Source organism: Hibiscus syriacus, unplaced genomic scaffold (assembly GCF_006381635.1).
Source record: "Hibiscus syriacus cultivar Baekdansim isolate YM2019G1 unplaced genomic scaffold, ASM638163v2 tig00117056_pilon, whole genome shotgun sequence".
Taxonomy (NCBI): domain Eukaryota; kingdom Viridiplantae; phylum Streptophyta; class Magnoliopsida; order Malvales; family Malvaceae; genus Hibiscus; species Hibiscus syriacus.
Window position 1 is genome coordinate 6,096,249 of NW_024063539.1, and position 18,788 is coordinate 6,115,036.

Sequence of the window (18,788 nt, forward strand, 5' to 3'; positions counted from 1 at the left end):
TTCTTCTCTAACTGTTTCTAAAAATTTTACTACTTAGCACAGCGCAATCATCTAACAACCTAAGGATAGAGCTTTCTCTCTTCTTTGGCCAACTGCGGAAAGTTGATACACCTGATGTTTATCTCAAATCCTTCGATCACAGCAACCTTTATTTGTAGTATCCCAAGAGAAATCGGCAAATTAAGCAACTTGATAAGCTTGTACTTGCATCATAGCCAACTAAGTGGCATGGTTCCTAGCAAGATGGAAAGTCTTGCATGCAATCAGAAACATACACGCTGGGATCCCTACGCAATGTTAAGCCTCTCGACTCGCAACTTCTTCAAGTTTTTTTATTGCCACACAATGCAATTTTTTTTGGGGATAAATTGAGTGTTTTTATTATCCAAGAAGCAGTCAAAACCTGCTACAAAGAACAACTACATCATCAACAAAAGAAAACTACAGCCCCCAAGCAGTTAAACCTGCTACAAAGAACAACTATATCGCCAACAAATGAAAACTACAGCCCCCAAGCAAGACAAAGACTCTGATTTACAGCATCAGAACTAATGGTTTTGCTATACACCTTGATTCAAACAATGCCTTTTAACTCCCCTAAACTGCCTATAATTTCTTTCTTCACATATACAATATATGTAGGCACACCAGGCCACACGCAGAATATACACCAAGAGTGACTTCCCTTAAAACCGAGAAATGGCCCAGTCAGCTCACCCCAGCTTCTCCCAAGTCCGTACACACTGCAGAGTCTCAAAATAGACTCCCAAATCTCTCGAGAAAAACCACACTAAAAAAATATGTGATCTCGAGACTCCTTCCCTCCTCCATCACATATCCGGCACCCCTCATCCACATGAATTCCCATTTTTATCAACCTATAAGCAGTAGGAAGTCTGTTAAGTATTGCCATCCATGCAATAATAGAATGCTTAGGAACATTCGTAGAAAACCACACAAGCCTCTGCCATTCAACTTTGTCCTTCCTACTACTAGTCTCACACCACAACCATCTAGTTGTTATCCTTCCCCAATCAGGATTACCAGCACACAATGCAAATTGAAAACGATTACAGACAAGAAAATGGATAACACATTAATGATGATAATGTTCCATTTAAGAAGTAATTTCATAATGGATTATTCCTATTTGATCTTCAGGTCTAGCGGGAGGATGAGTCTTGTATTGCTGGGTGATTTGCCCATGTCTTTGGTGAAATGTGGCAATGGTTCAACCCATTTGTCTCCCTGCAAGTTATGGAAGAAGGCAAAAGAGTATCGACTTCTGTTTAGGCCTCACCACTCCATGAGTCGCGCTCTTGAATTTGTTGTTGCTCAATACCTGAATAACATCGCATAAGTTGACGACTAATGTGCCTTTTGTAGGGATAACAGGGATCCATTCCCCGTCCTTGCGAACTTGCAGACCACCTGCATCATCCTGGAACACGAAGCTGAAGCAATTGCCATCTTCGTGTTGTGTTAAGCCGTTGTTATAGGAATTGGTGGCGGGGAAGTAACGGAGAGCCACCATGAAATCCCAGCTCTTGTCATGGTTGAATTCTTTGAGGAAGTTTTTGGGGGAGACCCAAGCACTGATTCACGACTCTCTCCACAAGTGCGGCCGTTTTTGTCAACTTGGAGAATACATCTTCTGGCACTTGTCTACCAAACACAGTGAATGATGTCTAATGAGATATAAGTTTCATCCATCTTAAAATGGTTGGAGTATTAATAGTGTGTTAGCTAACGATTTTATCTATATCGGGAGTTTTTTATTCTAATGTTAAATATTAGGGGGTAAAATGTTCAAAAAAGAAAAAAAGAATAGAGATCAAAATGATAATTTTAATAAACTTTAGGGGTTGTTTTTGATATCATGACTTTACAATAATAGTCGTAACTTTTTATAATTTTGAATATTTTCTCTTTTTAATAAATTTAATAATTCTATCCCAAAAAAACCTCAAATTCAAATTTGATTATTAATAACTGAGTTTAAAATTAAATATAAAAATTAATTATTTTTTTATAAAATAAACAAATTTGATTGAACCTAATCTAACAAACTCAAACTTTTTTTCTTCTCAAATTTCAAGTTAATGCAGATCTCTTTCCTATTGAATTCCAGTTATCTCAATTACACCTCCAAACCATAACTCATATTTTACACAACACATAATTGAAATTAGCATAGACCAATAGTCTAGCGATAATTATATATACCAGCAAGTGCTATTTGTTTTTAGTATGTCTATTTGGGTAAATTACCCTAATAGTAACTAGGATTTAGGATGCTATTGATTTGGTCATTCGAAAAATTTTAATCACTCAATTGTTAAATTCTCGAATCGGGTATGACTCGTGGTACCACCTTGTAATAATATGATCTTATACACTACTTTAATTTGCATGGCTTTATACTTTATTCTGTCTTTGTACTGACACCTTTCTATTTGTTATAGACTTATAGGTCTATGTGGAGCTTGTCTTTTTATGCATTATGTGCTATTAAAACAGCAGTAAAAGCTTTGCACAGGCCTCGTTGGATCTTTCTAAGGTCTACATAAATATCTCTTTCTACCAATAGTCGTCGAGAACTACTTACAGCTAAGATGCATTTGAAGAACACACTAAAAGAGCGTGGTGAGTTCTCAGTAAAAAATAATTGATATTAACTTAATTTTCTATACCAAAGCAACAAATCAGAGTGGCGCAGCGGAAGCGTGGTGGGCCCATAACCCACAGGTCCCAGGATCGAAACCTGGCTCTGATAATTTGAAATTTTTATCGTCAGCTTTCTTGAAATGGCATGGTTCGTAGCACGACGGAAAGTCTTGCATGCATTTAAGAACACTCACACTGGGAATCTGGGATCACTACAAGCCTCTCGACTTTGAACTATTTCGAGTTTTTTTATCGTCACGCAAAGCAAATTGAAAACGATTACAGATAAGAAAATGGATAACGCATTAATGATGATGTTCCATTTAAGAAGTAATTTCATAATGGGTGATTCCGATTTGATCTTCAGGTCTAGTGGGAGGATGAGTCTTGTTCCTCACCCTCAATTGCTGATACTCACTAAATCGAAAACCTCTGTATTTGGGAGGTTTGCCCATGCCTTTGGTGAAATGTGGCAATGGTTCAACCCATTTGTCTCCCTGCAAGTTATGGAAGAAGGCCAAAGAGTATCGACTTCTTCCTTTAGGCCTCACCACTCTGTGGGTCGCGCTCTTGAATTTTTTGTTGCTTAATACCTGAATAACATCGCCTAAGTTGACGACTATTGTGCCTTTTGTTGGGATTACAGGGATCCATTCCCCGTCCATGCGAACTTGTAGACCACCTGCATCGTCCTGGAACACGAAGCTCAAGCAATTGCCATCTTCGTGTTGTGTTAAGCCGTTGTTCTCAGATTCTGTGGCGGGGAAGTAACGGAGTGCCACCATGAAATCCCAGCTCCTGTCATGGTTGAATTCTCTGAGGAAGTTTGTGGGGAGACCCAAGCACTGATTCACGATCCTCTCCACAAGTGCGGCCGTTTTTGTCAACTTGGAGAATACACCTTCCAGTACTTGTCTACCAAACACAGTGAATCAAATTTGTCAAGTTGATGGAACATTTTTTGTTTTTAGTCCATAAATATAGAAGAAAAAAACATACTTGAATTGAGGAGGGTTTTGAGGGAAAACGTTGAAGCTAGATCCCGGTGGAAACATCAAAAGATACTCATTCTTGTCGGGCGATTGTTGAGGCCGAGTGTTGTATCCGGTACGGATAGGCGCATCCGACGGTGCACTGCTTTTCAGTTTCTCTTCGGACTGATAGTCGAAGAAAATCCTGGAAAGTTCCAGGGCACGTTGCAGCAAGTCTACGGGCACACCATGGTTCACGATTTGGAAGAAGCCGTGCTCTGAACAGGCTTTTGTAATGATTTCCATGGCCTTTTTCTTGCCATCCACGTCATCTTCGCTGAAAAACGGTGAGAGATCAACGGTGGGAATCAGGGCCTCAGCCATAACCAATGTTATTCCGACTAGCTAGATCGATTCAAGCCTTTTCTTTTGCATTGATGAACTGTGGGGATGTTTTGTATATAAAATATTAGGATGCAAGTCATTCCAAAATCAACCACCCACCCACTTCAGTTGTTTTTTTCTTCAAGTTGTGTCTTGTTGCTAGTTGATTAGATGCCTTTTTCCTTCAACAAAATGGATAACAAGATTCTCTTTCAAATGCCTTCACGATATATAAATATAACAAAAGAAAGAGACAATCTCTTGCCAAAGTGGATGTACGGTGATGGCACTAAGTTCAAGTATTTTTATGCTTGATTTACGTTACTCCAAAGCAGTACCAGACATTTCTAGGTTTAATTAATATTATCTTCTTTCACTGCTAAATACCATACTGTAGTTAGCTCACATACCTGCAACTACTCCAATTATCCTTCAGTTAATTTGTTATAACCTTTAGCTATTCTGTTGATAGCCAATACTCTATAGTCACAACTAAACTCTTGTACATAATAGAGGATTAGCTTTTGTATAAGAGACACATAGTAATCATTTTGAATAAAAAGATAAGTTCTGTATAGTTTTATGTTCTTCATCTTCTTGCTTCAACTTCTTTAAAGTTCTTGCATACCATTTCTTTATTTTATTGGGACTTTTGGCATGGTATCAAAGCGTGAAATTTCCGGTCAATAATTGATTCTAGTGACCGATAAAGGTCAAGACTGGTCGTGGTTATGGAGGCTGATCACGCCCTCATTGTCAGTTGTACGAGAAAACTGGACATTTGGTCCATAGGTGTTACTATCATATCGATCAGTCATTTTATGGTGTTTCTAGAAACAACAAAAACAATTCATTTGTTAACCATTGCTATTACAATGAATCTACACTACCAGTTACTCAACCTTTGAATGTTTTCTCAATCTGCTTCAGTATTTTTTTGAGACTCAAGGTTCCACAATATGCTGCACCAGTTTCAATAATGAATGCTCTCCTTTAGTTCTTCATCAATTATTACATGCTCCAACTGTTAAAAAAAATATTCGACCGTCCATAGCAATCATAAATTCCAACTTTTATTCTGTTTCCATCGTGAGGTAGAAAAGAGATAAATGATGATGAGGTGATTTCATCCTTTCTGTGTCTTATTCAAGAGCTTTTATAATGTTTTTAACTGTGGGTGTCAAATATCAATCATAAGGTTATTATTTTCATTTGTAGGTTAGCAGACTAAGTCTAGATTTGATTCTAATAAATCACATGGGCCTATCAGATATCATGTCGAAAGTTCTTGTTTCTCGAGGTGTAAGACTCTGGAGGCTCTTTCTCTGGAAATGTTCTCTCGAGACCATGACTGTGGAAGGGTTCTCAGGAAGCATTAAAGCGCGGAAATGATATAGCGGAGACCTTTGGCGGATGTATAATAATCCTCTGATGAAATTTTTTCCGTATCTTCTTCCTTCAACGTCAAAATTCAGTTCCTTCTCATTCTTCCTCTCAGTCTCTTAGCTTGGCATAAAGTTCGTCTTGTAGCAAAAGTTATTCTCAAGAAGTTGAGTTTGATTATCATTAGACTTATATTCCACAGTCTGTGTATCAAAAAAAATTCTTAAAATGAAGAAAAAAATTACATATGAATTTAATACTCGGGTTCAATACTCAAAACAAATCTATGCCTTAAAATGAACAAGGCTCTATTAGTTAATTGTTCTATTAGTACATGGTACATGCAATACACTTTGTTCAATACACACACATACAGGTTAAAGAAATGCTTACTCATGAATGAAAATAACCCATCTTTTATCGCAACAGCACCATATGCATTCCACACAACTTCATTGATCGGTCCAACCATCTAAAAAGTTGGTTCAGATGATATTTATCACAGGTTAAATGATGTTGCAGCTCCCTTGACGGCTGAAGAAGGCAGACCAACGATTAGTCACTTGAGGGAACATATGACTGCATTTTTAGTAAATGCATACAAGATATGGTACGTACCTTATTGTTCGTTCATAACGGGTCAAAATTTGCTCAAATTTAAGCCACTTCGGACACGTCTCTTCAAGATGTACACTTTTTGGACCATAAACGTAAGCCTCAAAGATGAATTGCAGACTCCTTCCCCTGCTTTGCCACAATCAGAGATGCCACAGGTCCTGTTAGGTTATGGAAACAAAGCAGACATTAAATGATATTTATAGAGTTTAACCTACCTTCCTTCATACTCTGATAACCAAGCCAAATACGCCGCTCCAAAATACATGGACGCAAACGGATTCGTCAGATCTCCTACATAATCAACTCGATAAGCCCTATAGCGCATCTCTCTTCACAGACAAGTTAGGAGTTTCAGAAATATTTGCTCATTGCTATAAAATTAAAAAATGCTAAAGAAAAGGCAAAATAAGGAAATAAGCTAAGTTCTATGTTAAGAAGCCAATAATCGTGCGAAAAATCACGGTATTAGATCGTAAATGTACGGTAAAGTTTAGGTATAAGCATCATAATGCCTCCAAGTTGCACAAAATAACTTCATTTGAACCCAAGGTCACACATTTCTTGCACGAAATAACTTCGAGCTAGAAAAGGTAGAATGGACGTATACTATGGGTTTAAGTTCTTCTGCACACATTTTTTCATAGCAAAGAAACTCAGTTTCTCATATTTTCACTCACGTGTAAAGCCAGAAAGCAGTAGAGTAGTCAATTCCCATTAGTCCAGTTGATGATTCGTTCCCGTCTATAAAGCGATTGCTAACAATATCGGCCAGAGCACAAAGTACTGCCTGTACAAAACGTTAAGTGTCGGGATAAAAGTTAGTTCCTTCACCTTCCTACAACTTAGAAACCTTATTTATGACACTCAAATATATGAAGTGTATTCAAAAGGCTGAACCAAAGACAATGCAGGGCACTCTTAGTTAATATATTATTTACAAGAACTTTGCATTATATGCAATAGTTGACACATTTATTCATCATTACCAATGCATTTGAAATAAGAAATTACCAATTAATATACCACTGTGCACTTATATAAGATTATATTCTTATTTTTCCTTCATATTTTTGGGGACACCAAGAGCATGCTCATACAGACTAATCACAAATTCTAGCCCTACAGTTTGATTGTGAAGCCTAGCTTGTGTACACTTTAATTAGGTTCATAAAACAAATGGTACATGCTAAAAGTGTTGAAATTTACATGAAACAATCATTCGCAAAGGGAAAAACATATATAATTAACTGCCTGGTAACATTTTCCTATTTCTTATGTACTTACAGGATTTATTCCCCTCGTACTGAAGTACTTGGAAACAATTATTTCTGCAATTGCCTGCATTAGGAGCTCCATGTCAAGAATTTTAAAAGCAACACTTTAGCTTGGTAATTAGAAAGATGAACAGCAAAATGGCAGAACATTTCTGGCTATATCAAAGCAACATTCTGTAACAAGCATATGGAACTGTTGAGGAATAATTATAAAACTAGTTTAACAGGCAACCACTTTGGCACTTACACTGTTGACCCTTAAGATCCGGCATTATATGCCCTTTGGCACAAAAACAAATACTTATCTAACACTGGAAAGGTAATGATACTTTACCTGCACTCTTGACAAGATGTCGGAAAAGGAGAAAGAGAAAATAGTTATTTCAGGATATTAGTTTTCTGTGGATTCATACCCTCAGTTCTACTCGAGAAAGATAAGGTCTCTTCTCTCTATCACAGGAAAACCGCACATTTCCCCTAATTTCCTTAGATTTAGTCCATTCCTTGAAGACATCAAGATGATTCCACATCAGTTCCATGTCTTCAGAGGAAACTCTAATGTCCCAATATAGGTCATCGCCTGCAGATCCACCATAGCATATCATCTAAGCTAGCAATATAGACATGAACTACACAGAAGTAGAGTATAATGTTCAAAGAGGGAAAGGCCACTTGATGAGATTTTGTGTGCTCCGTTTTTTTCACCGAGTCAAAGATTAGATTTAGTAGATTATCCATGCCTGTTATTTTTACTAATTTTAAAAGAGACTATATAGTTACCATTTCACTACTTGAGTTGTTTAAATTAAACTCACATTTCATGCTAAAAAGAGCATAAAATCTAACAATTAATTGGTAAAACAGAGACATAGAGGTGGCTTCACTTTGCCTTGCTTTTATTTCAGTAAAAAAAAGGTTTGCATTACTAGATATGATGAAATAAAATTTGATTACAAATAGACTGATAATAATGACTAAAAGTAGAATAAAAAAACTACAATTAAATGAGCAAAGAATAACCCTTAGACGGTGAAGCTGGTGAAGTTGGCGAAGTTGGTACTTCAATATGCAAAGGACCATCAAAATGTTTTCTGCACAATAATGTTTCAAACAATACAATAGTTAATTTTAAATCAAATACCTGAGAAACCTGTATGCATCCCTTGGAAAAGTATCATAACTAAATGGAGAATTTATAAGAGGGATTATAGAAACCTTGATTGAAAACGTTCTTTCACTAGCAGATAACCCTTCCAAAGAGGCAGGGTTGATTTATGATTTGCTTTTCTTGCACTACCACCTCTATATGCTCTGACGACAAACTCTTCAGTCCTAACTCTGCAAATTCAACATTGATGAGAGAAAAAAAAATACAATATTATTCTATGATCTCATAAAAGAATGTCGAGATGGATACAAATCGATTACTGTTAACTCACTTGCCCTCAAAGTTCGATAACCATTTTAGGTAAGATGCTCCAAAATAAACATTTACGAAAGGCCTGTATAGAATATCTGGATCTTCATCGACTGGAAATAATAAATAATTTTGTTCCCTGCCAGAATAAACTTCAACTTTATTAGGGTTGGCTTAGTTAGAATGCACTCGTAGAGGAACAAACATAAAATTCTACCTGACAATCCACTCAGCTACTTTAGGGTCTAATTGAATGAGTCCTATTGTAATCAGATTGTTTTTCTTATCATATCGTGCTGCAAGAGGCTGTCTGTCACTTTCTAGTTCCGCAATAGCACAAATCATCTCCTGCACAATAGTGAAAATTTTACTTATCCAAAAGAAGAAAAAAAAATTGAAATTTTATTAGGGTTGGTTTTTGAGCAGGATAGCCTGTAGTAACTAGTAAAATATGGATTCACCATAGTTTCCATTTAGTTGATTTATATGGACAGTTTAGATTAAGTGAAAAACCCAGGTGGTATACCCCGAGTAAATGGGTACATGACATACCTAGTGCAAAAAAAAATGTAATACAGGGATATACTGATAATTCACAGAAAAATTGTTCCTTTTCCTTCACTTAGTTTTCATTGAGTGCATGGTTTTTCTCCTTATTTGCATACAGGATTTTCTTAGAAAGTGAGTTATCGAACTTTTCTGTGCATACTCCCCTCTGCTTCGCTTCAAAGAGAGATTACTTTTCCTTCACTTAATGTTTATGAGTGTCGGACATGGATATTTTCTTCAATTTTTTTCTAAGGCGTCTTAAAACTGCCTTGTCATTAAGAAAATTTAAAATAACAAGAGCTTTCCATTACTATTTTAAAGTTCTGGTTTTCGGGACTTCTCGACAATAATATAAGAAGAATAAGTAAAGGCTGAAAATATAACGATTTAAATCACTATGCTATACTAAATTAAAACTAAATTGCACCTTGGTTATATTTCTACCTGGAATAACACGGTCTAATACTTCAAACGTTATCAGTCCTCATGTTTTTTATGCAAAGTTGTGCCTTTTTTTTTTTTACCTTTTCCGCTCCTAGTGTAAAAGAATAGTTCATTTAATGACAAGGTGAGAGTAGATGTGAAACTAAAATCAAACAATTATTTCAGACACCTAATATTAAACATAACCTCCTCACCAGAACTACAATCTGACAAGGAATGCTTCACCAGAACAAAATTCGGGTTATAGGTGACATACCGGATCTACCTGTGAATCGAATTGTCTACGTGTAACGATTTCAGCCACAGCCTGAAAGAACAAGAAGCAAAAGAATTTATAACTTCTCAACCATACAAGCTTTAGGAAAAATATTCGTCAAGATTAAGGAACTTTATGAAGTTCTCATCGTCTATCCGAAAAGGACAAACTACTCAATCTTTCGATAACAGCATGATATGCCATTCAAGTAAGCTACCCTCATCTCTGTTTGTGTCAAATAAGGCTGTCCATCAGGATCCCTTAATAAGTGAACTCTTAACCCTTTAGTCTCTCCAGCATCTTCCCACTCGGTTCTCACATCAGGGTGGTTCCACATTGCTTCCAAGTCCTCGGGATCAGCACAATCATCCCAATATTTGAAACTGACACTCATCCTCACAGGAATGCTCAATTCTTTCTTATGCCATCTATCTATAAGAATAGAATCGGGTTTGATTAATGCTCCAACATTTATATTAAATATCAGACGGTAAACAACGAAACGGACAATGGAAAATGCATTTACTCTATGTTGAGAGAAAGTCAAACCATGAAGTTATTACAATTAATTTTTTATTTTTTTTTGCATCCAACAGATAACACAGGATTATCGATATCAACAGATTCCAGTTAAACGAATGACTGAAAATGAAAGCATATTAAATTCAAAATCTTGATGTTAAAACGCAGAAATACAAAGGATGAACAATACCTGAATGAATTATATGGAAGATATCGAGAAGAAATGAAGGTAATTCTTGGAAGGGTTAAGAAAGTGTAAAGGTGGAAACAAAGAAAAGAAGGGTAAAATGGATGGAAATGGGTGAAGTGGGGAATTAAGAAAACAAATGAAAGATGGAGGGCATGCCATTGTTAACGGCGTTGGTTTCTGAAATTTCACTTACCATTTTTTAAGGGTGAAGATTAAAGAAGAAGAAAGAAGGCGGCGTTGGCCAAATGGAACTCCATCGCAGCATACCATGACACTTGTCATTCTTCACGCTCTCTGTCAGCTTCCAATGATGTTTTCTGTGATAATCCTTCATTTTATTTTTTTATACGTTGACATGGAAATCATTCGTTAAGCCATCTATATGCGTTGAATTAACAAACATTACAGCTTTATGTTGCACCTCGCGAGAAGTTGATAGTATATGAGGATACTCGTGGTATCGGGTGTCTATATGGCCTTAGAATAGTCTCACTGAGACTCAGACTTTTCTTTTCTTCTAATCGAAAAAACAAATATTAACAATTTATATACAATGAAATTTAAAATATATAAAAATAAGTAAAATGTGTTTCTCCTTCTTGTATGCGAAAGATTAAGCATTTTTAAAACCCATATCATAAGTGTTTATTATAGGACGATACTCTCAATTTTTTTTATATTCACAATGTCATGATTCGAACTTATAACCTTTAAAGAATCTAATAAGAATTCTATAAGAATAAAGAAAAAAATTCCTATAAAGAAGTGATCTTCAAAAGGGATAGACAGTGATCTTGACCCTAAAATAAATAAATAAAAAGTCGTATAATACCTTCAAAATTTTGTAATTATAAATTAATCCAATAAAAAAAGTACACTTTAACCTCCCAAACGTTTACAACTTCATCTTGTCCCTTGATAAAAATTTTGATTTTATTGACTAAATATCAACTTAATTGATATGATTGTTATTATAATATCTAAAAAATATATATTCAAACACGTTTAAATTTGTAGCAGTTCTAGCTGATTATGGTTTATCTATGCTTGCTATTTCTTATGACTTTCGCATGACGGTTGAGTTGAATTTTACACAAGTCATTATCAAAAGCGATTCCGCTATTGTTGTTCGTCAATTGAAGAATCCTCACAATGACTTTTTGATGCTTCATTTCTTTCTTGATAAAGCTCGACGCGTAATAGATTCTAACCCACAATCCCACGTTATAATATCCACTGGGTGGCTATTGATGCAATTAATGATCTTGCTACGATCGCATCCTTTTCGTTGTATTTTGTATGTAGTTATCTTCCATATATTTCGGATGTTGTTGTTACCGATGCAATTTTCGGCTAATGAATGCATTATCTTATTTTAAAAAAATTACATTATCCCCTAATTTAAAAGTCTAGAAACTTTGAATTGTTTATTATACCGGCTATATATTATATTACCCTTAATTTGCTAAAAAGGTGGATGCTTTTGATTTGTAATTTTTGTCATTGGTGTTATGTTTGGTTGTATAGGTATTAATGCAAGGAAAATTTCATTTATTACACATGTTCTAAAATAATTTGTTATAAAATAAATAAAAATTAGTATAAATTTAAAATTAAAATTAAAAAAATGTGTAAAGATTCAAGTAAAACGTACTCTCTATGTCCAACCAAAGTTGTCAATATGGTAAATTAATCTCAATTTACTATTCAAGCACGAGCACAAATCAAGCTTTTGCATATACAAATTTTATATTAATTAAACTTACTAAATGATGATTTTTAAGCTGTAAATAATAAAATTCAAAAACCTTACGCAACAACCAAATTTAAATATTTATAAATAAAAATAAAGTCTTCAATAATTTATGTTACATATTTCAAAGCAATTCAAAGATATAAAATATATTGAAAATAAAACTCGATTAGTTTTATTCGGATCAGGTATTAAGATGCTTGAGGTTTGGTTGTCTGATAACTCAAGCTGCTCGACCTGAACAATTACCGAATCAAATTCAAACTTCTTTCGAGTCAAACTTGAGTAGCTTGCATGCCAGCACAAGTGACTCATTCACCCCCAATTTAGAATTACTCCTTACAAATTGATAACCGTGAAGGAAACTGTAGAAATAAGCTATGGACGAGAATCCAAAAGACTAAGCTTCCTTTGCTTAATTCATAAAAATGAAACCAAATCATCCTACCAACAATTTCACAGTTATGAGTGCTTTGTGGGTGTCGGAAGTAGAATACATAATGAAGTTTAAGGCAATAACGCAGGTGTAGGGATCCAAGACAGCTAAATTTATAAAGCTATGAAGCTCTCTTAGGGACAGACATGTTAGCAATGAGATGAAGCGTGTAGCCAATGATAAATAGATGAAACACTAGACCTACAAAAGAAATTGCAAAGATAGCCATTGATTAGCGTCATAAACTTCAGAAAAGCATAATACCAAAACGATCAAAACTTACCGACAACAGCAAGGGAAATCTCAGGAAGCTCCAAAACTATTTCCCAGTAACTTGAGCTTTCTGCACCTTTTGCAAAAGAAGTAAAAAAAAAAACCAAAGATCATGATAGGATTCATTCTCTTAGAATATCAGAACAGATATTGATCCTCTATTCAACTAAAAGTAACATAAATAGAGATAATTCTACGAATTCAACACAATAATTATTAGTAGAAAAAAAGGACATGCTATATCATCTAAATATTTGCTGAATTCAACAATCATTCAATATTTAGCGACCAATAAGACGCTTTTCAGAAATCTGGATTGCGTTCTTTACATCCTGAATACTGATTAACTACAGTCTAAAATGAAAATGTTCAAGGACCTCAGATAAGGGATGGAATGACTTCCAACAGCTACTAAAACAATTATATCTATTTTTGTTTGGTATTAATGAAATTATTTATTTATGAAATCCCATTGATTTGTTTCTTCATTCTCAATCTTCACTTTTCTGACACTATTATCTAGTATCTACCCTATGTTACTTGGACTGTGGTGTGTCAGAGACGAGTCTCTCAGTAATATCCAATTTTACCTCCCAATTTTCTGGAGATATAGAAAAATGTGATAATCAATGCTAACAAAATAAATTTACTCTGAAATTTACTTTTTTGTTAAAAATAAGAATGTGAAAAACAAAGACATTTTTACCCCAAAAAGAAGAAACTAAACTCCTTACCATGAATCCTGAATACTTCCGAATGGCACAATATATCAAGAAGGAGAAAACAATAGATGACATGACCATAAAAAATCTCAACAAATTCACTCGGCTGCGCTTCCGACCTTAAACAAACAACAAAGATCTAGCATTAAGCTAAAGAAATGCCAACCTCAAAAATAATTATACAAAAACATGGGAGTTAGCAAGAAACCTAATGCTCCTATTATCAATGAAATGAGACCACCAGCAGTAGTTGCAATTTCAAGTCCCCGGGAAGCCAAATCCTCTGATGCTGATTGAAAAAGTAGTAAAAGTAGGCCTAACAAAAGTGTGATAGCGTGCAATGAAAGAATGCTATAAAGGTGAATAAAAGCATAGACAGATTGATACTTCTAAAGGATAAGAAAATTGTGGTTTTTACTTTCTTTAACACTAGAGTGTACCCCAAAGTAAGAAAAGCATATAGAAGATTTTCTATAAAATGTAACAGTAGCATACCTGAACTAAAAAAAGTGAAGACAGAATAGACTTTGTACGAGCTACTTTCTGATATCCTACAGCTTAATATCAAATAAGGTAAATAGTTTCTAATAGGAGAAATAAAGATGCTGATTAAGTTGTTGCAAATTAGGAGGAAGAAGAAACAAAGTCATTGATTGATAAGATGACAGATACAGTAATTTTAAATCTAAAAAAAGAAATAGAATAATGAGAGGTAGATAGAACATACAGAAATCAACAACCATCTGATACGAGTAATCTGAGCCATCTGTACCAGAAGGCCTCCCCGATGCCGACACTCTCCGCTGCATCTTTGCTAATTTTGCCTTATTCAACTCCTTTTTTAAGAACTACGTCATTTCAACTGCCAGATAATTTGTTTTTAAGAACTAAACTACAAGCATTATTGAATAGATTAAGAATTCATTATTTAGAAAAGAAACCATAATATAAGCACAGACCCTACACAAGTGACTGCATTTATCGGCTGAATTCAAAGATAGGACAAATCCACGAACCAAAATAAGTTTAACTAGTTGCTTCTTTTATTAATGAAATATGAAACACCATCAAGAGTTTTTCTGCTTCTGCTATAGTTTTATCAGAAGGAAAGCTAAATTGCAAACCAAATAAGGACAAAAATCTATTCTCCATTGCATTTCTAATTTTCACTAGAATTCTCCGTATACTATTCCTGGTTTAATTTTCAACAAATTTTTAGATTTCCATTATTATTCAAAAAGAAGAGGCGGGGGACAAATATTCAATAACACGAATGGCGGAAAACGACATTTCTGAATACTTACTTTAGTCAAAGCCACAGTAAACAATTCTTGGATCAAACAAAATTAGTTGACCTTATTCCCATGTGTAATAGGCTAAAGGGAGGTAGGGTATTAGGCTGCCCAACGCGAGGTTGAGAGCAGGTAGAAGACCTCTGTTACGAATTATTCTGTACTTGATCCCACGACACAAGGTTAAGAATCTTGTGCTTTATCAACTGAACTAGACAATTCCTGGATCAAACAACAAATAACTAATTAGGGCATGGGTGGTCAGATCTAAATTATTAGAATGCACTAAACCCATTAAAAATAAGTCGCAATCAGGAAACGTTCGCAATACTAAACAGGGAAAAGCATGAACCAATAAGAAACTAAAAAAAAAGAGATCTCTGGAAGGAGAGGACATTGAACAGAAAATGAAAAAGGAAACTGGAGAAGCTGCTGTACCGTTGAATGGAAGAACACCGTGCTGCTAGCGGTGGCGCCAAGTAAAAAGAAATGCGGGAGAAATAAACCTAAAGACCAAAATAATCTACTACGTTTTCAACTGAAAAACAATAGACTTAAACCGTAGATATTGAAATATATTATTTTCACTAGATTTTGTTGAATATATTTTAGTTTTTTAAAACCGTAGATATTTCTGTTTTTGTTGAATATATTTTAACTAAATTAATTTTTTTTGGATATATTAATATTATTTTTATGGGTAGGTTTATCAATGGGACTATATATTATAGAGAATTATATAAAAGTTACTATTAAGTTACATATTTAGTCATCTACTTATTTTTTTTTTATTTCGTTTTGATTATCTAATTATTTTTTTATAATCACACCTAATTTATATTTCTGTTCCATTTTGATCAACATCGTTAAAAAATTAACAGTGATGTTAACATATCACTATAAAATAATATCATATCATAATCGAAAAAATTATCACATCAACAATATTGTTTATTTTTTAATAACAGATGACTAAAACGAAACAAAAACATAATGCTTGGTACGTTTTTGAATAAAAAGTTGTTAGATGACCAAAACGAAACCACATGAATAAATAGGTGATTAAATACATAGTTTACCCTAAAATTTAAACCTCTATTATAAGAATCAAGAGAGAGAGAGGCACTAAACATCACGGGTAAAGCAAAACAAACCAAACCAAACCAAAGATGTCGTTGGTTAAGCTACTTCCATAGACAAAATATAGTTAGTTTCAGAGGAAGCCTAGGCGTATCCGACTTTTACATGGTCCGAAGCATTTTATGCCGCTGCGCACTGTACCTGGCACAAACAAAAACCCAAAAGATTCCGATATTTATAAACGGCGAATACCCCATCTATTAGGCGCATTCAGCTGGTAGGCTTGACATGCTAATGCCTCGCGCAGATATGGCCTCAAATTGTCGATCCGGCGAAGCTCATGTTCATGCTCGTGCTTGTAATTTAAGTTGCCATTTGAGGTTCTTGGCAACTCTACCATTTGTCTGTCAGGACCACGCCTCCGTTCATATCTTGCATCAAAATCAAACCCCAATCTTTCAGGATATACCACACCATAACTATTCCGTTCATATTTTCGGACCAATTCATTTAAATTTCTGTCGGAAACCTCGGAGTATCGATTCCCATTGGGAATTGTAGAGGGCAGCCCATCATGCAGTGAGATGTGATTCACAATATGATTCCTCTGAACATAGTTGAAATCACAAGTTGGTTGCAGCTGCATTGGCATTGGAATGGTATCAAAATCATACCCCAATCTTTCAGGATATGCCACACCATAACGATTCCGTTCATATTTTCGTATCAAACCATTTAAGTTTCTATCTAAGACCTCGGAATATTGATTCCTATTGGAGGTGGTAGAGGGCAACTCAACATGCAGTGGGATGTGATCCACAGTATGATTCCTCTGAGGACAGTTGAAATCAGAAGTTGGCTGCGGCTGCATTGGCATTTGAATGGTTTGAAAGAGCCGAAACCTTTTACGCATTGAACGCAGTCTTGAGGTTGCTTTATACACTTTCGTAGATCGAGGGAGAAGACCGAATTTGAAGGTACTGCACTCACCGAGAGGAAAGGGCGCATCACATCTCGAACCATCCCCTCTCTTATTTTGATAACTAGGGTAATCTTTGATATTGAAATCCACAAGCTGAATCAACACCAGAGAGCTTCCGGAAGCTAATTCCTCAAGATCCCACAGGCAAAATGGAGTGCTGGTTTTGTGGTTTACATGGATTTCACCATTAGCTCGAAGCATGCCGCTTGCACTCCTAAAGAAACCTTGTACAAGGTTCTTATGCATCCTGTCTTAGTACAACGAAAAACACATTGTTGAAACCAAAGGGAAAACTGAATAATTTCATAAGATCTCTTGATTCTTAAATACAAGCATCAAGATCTAATTTAAAAGAAACCCAATTATGAAGCATAAAAAAACACTCAATCAACATCACATCTCAGTTTTGGACTATAATGTTGATCCTTGACAAATTACAGAAAAAGATACTTACGAGGTTTCCCTTAGTCCCATCAAGGATGAAAAGTGAAAATGACACATAGGCATGGACGGTCGCATGATTTTACGTTAGTGAGCGGAACTTATAAAATTTTTAAGGGCTGAAATTATAAAACTTATATACAAACCCGAATTCAACGCACATAGCTGATAGCACCACCTTATTCAACACTCCAATTCAGGTAAATTTGCTCTACCAATTAATGTGAACTTCTAAAAGAAATTTGATATAACTAAGATAGCAAAGACATTGATGATATGAACAGGTAAGAAGATTGTCATGCATGAGCATATATCACCATACACTAAACACACATCTAGAAACATGACATATCAATACGAGAACTAAACGCAAAGAGGAAATTTACCGAATCATACGAGCATTATCTTCCCTTCCATGAAAGCCAGCATGTGGGAAATTGAAGATGATTCGATCAAACTTTTGATTGGCTAAGACAATATGATGCTTCATTTTGGTTGCATCCACTTCAAAGAGCAATGATGCCCCTAGCTTCTCAAGATTTCCCAAATTTGACACTGCGTTCTTGTATTTCTTCTTCAAATCATCTATTTAACCACAACAACAATAAAATGACATAGCAAAATTAGTCAAACCGTTTGTCAATATTTCAGAATTAGTAGCAAAGCGCAAATCAAAACTTTGGGTTTTGCCACATAATACGAAAGCTGGGTTTTTGTTTTGTTTATATACCATAGGAGTCTAGAGAAGAAGCATAAATGTTGGAAGCAGAGGCAAAGGCATTGGCCAAACACAAAGAGAAAGAGAAATCGCCTTCACCAACTAACAGTATTTGATGGTTTGATGAATAGTGAGTGATCCATTTCCCTTCTTCTTCGTCTATTTTTCCGTTTTCAGCTCTGAGCATTTCGTTTCTTGGCTCTCTGGTTGCCATTGGACTTCAAAGGCCACTTTTTTGTGTGAAGAAAAATATCAGAAACGCTGACTGAGTAAGGCGATCACTCTTTAAGTTACCCCGGAAGTTGAACGGCCGTGTTTCCTTGTTTTCAAAGTTGTTACAGACGGTAAAGAGGAAATCACAGGAAAAAGAAAAGTATCCTCAAAAAAAAAAGGAAAAAGGAAAGATAAATTTGAAA

The 18,788-nt window shown here is 35.2% G+C and overlaps 3 protein-coding genes, 2 long non-coding RNA genes, 1 other non-coding gene and 1 pseudogene across 7 annotated transcripts; 1 reads left to right on the forward strand and 6 right to left on the reverse strand.

Moving 5' to 3' along the window:
* Positions 1 to 1,117: 1,117 nt before the first annotated feature.
* On the reverse strand, positions 1,118 to 2,164 carry LOC120198454 (annotated as a pseudogene).
* A 540-nt stretch (positions 2,165 to 2,704) lies between these two features.
* TRNAM-CAU lies at positions 2,705 to 2,776 on the forward strand. The gene has a single exon. It is a non-coding gene; the product is annotated as a tRNA-Met (tRNA).
* Positions 2,777 to 2,968: 192 nt separating this feature from the next.
* On the reverse strand, positions 2,969 to 4,075 carry LOC120197945 (flavonol synthase/flavanone 3-hydroxylase-like). Its single transcript, XM_039199345.1, has 2 exons — positions 3,667 to 4,075; positions 2,969 to 3,582 (listed from the first exon to the last, which is right to left on the reverse strand). Exons 1-2 carry the CDS (start codon positions 4,020 to 4,022, stop codon positions 2,991 to 2,993), a joined length of 948 nt encoding a protein of 315 aa, XP_039055276.1. The 5' UTR covers positions 4,023 to 4,075; the 3' UTR covers positions 2,969 to 2,990.
* A 1,836-nt stretch (positions 4,076 to 5,911) lies between these two features.
* LOC120198455 lies at positions 5,912 to 10,376 on the reverse strand. The gene is made up of 11 exons (XM_039199801.1): positions 10,181 to 10,376; positions 9,964 to 10,014; positions 8,932 to 9,062; positions 8,513 to 8,635; positions 8,318 to 8,388; positions 7,711 to 7,877; positions 7,308 to 7,361; positions 6,701 to 6,810; positions 6,239 to 6,352; positions 6,024 to 6,149; positions 5,912 to 5,939 (listed from the first exon to the last, which is right to left on the reverse strand). The coding sequence occupies exons 1-11, from the start codon at positions 10,355 to 10,357 to the stop codon at positions 5,912 to 5,914; spliced, it is 1,152 nt and encodes a 383-aa protein (XP_039055732.1). The 5' UTR covers positions 10,358 to 10,376.
* Positions 10,377 to 12,815: 2,439 nt separating this feature from the next.
* LOC120197819 lies at positions 12,816 to 14,200 on the reverse strand. Of its 2 annotated transcripts, none has more exons than XR_005523316.1 (4): positions 14,068 to 14,200; positions 13,872 to 13,978; positions 13,148 to 13,213; positions 12,816 to 13,065 (listed from the first exon to the last, which is right to left on the reverse strand). It is a non-coding gene; the product is annotated as an uncharacterized LOC120197819 (long non-coding RNA). The 2 variants fall into 2 exon arrangements; XR_005523317.1 differs by having other exon boundaries at positions 13,148 to 13,207; positions 13,865 to 13,978.
* A 152-nt stretch (positions 14,201 to 14,352) lies between these two features.
* LOC120197821 lies at positions 14,353 to 15,684 on the reverse strand. Its single transcript, XR_005523318.1, has 3 exons — positions 15,590 to 15,684; positions 14,587 to 14,695; positions 14,353 to 14,410 (listed from the first exon to the last, which is right to left on the reverse strand). It is a non-coding gene; the product is annotated as an uncharacterized LOC120197821 (long non-coding RNA).
* A 782-nt stretch (positions 15,685 to 16,466) lies between these two features.
* On the reverse strand, positions 16,467 to 18,596 carry LOC120198456 (heavy metal-associated isoprenylated plant protein 41-like). Its single transcript, XM_039199802.1, has 3 exons — positions 18,385 to 18,596; positions 18,041 to 18,239; positions 16,467 to 17,460 (listed from the first exon to the last, which is right to left on the reverse strand). Exons 1-3 carry the CDS (start codon positions 18,584 to 18,586, stop codon positions 16,467 to 16,469), a joined length of 1,395 nt encoding a protein of 464 aa, XP_039055733.1. The 5' UTR covers positions 18,587 to 18,596.
* Between the last annotated feature and the right edge of the window lie 192 nt (positions 18,597 to 18,788).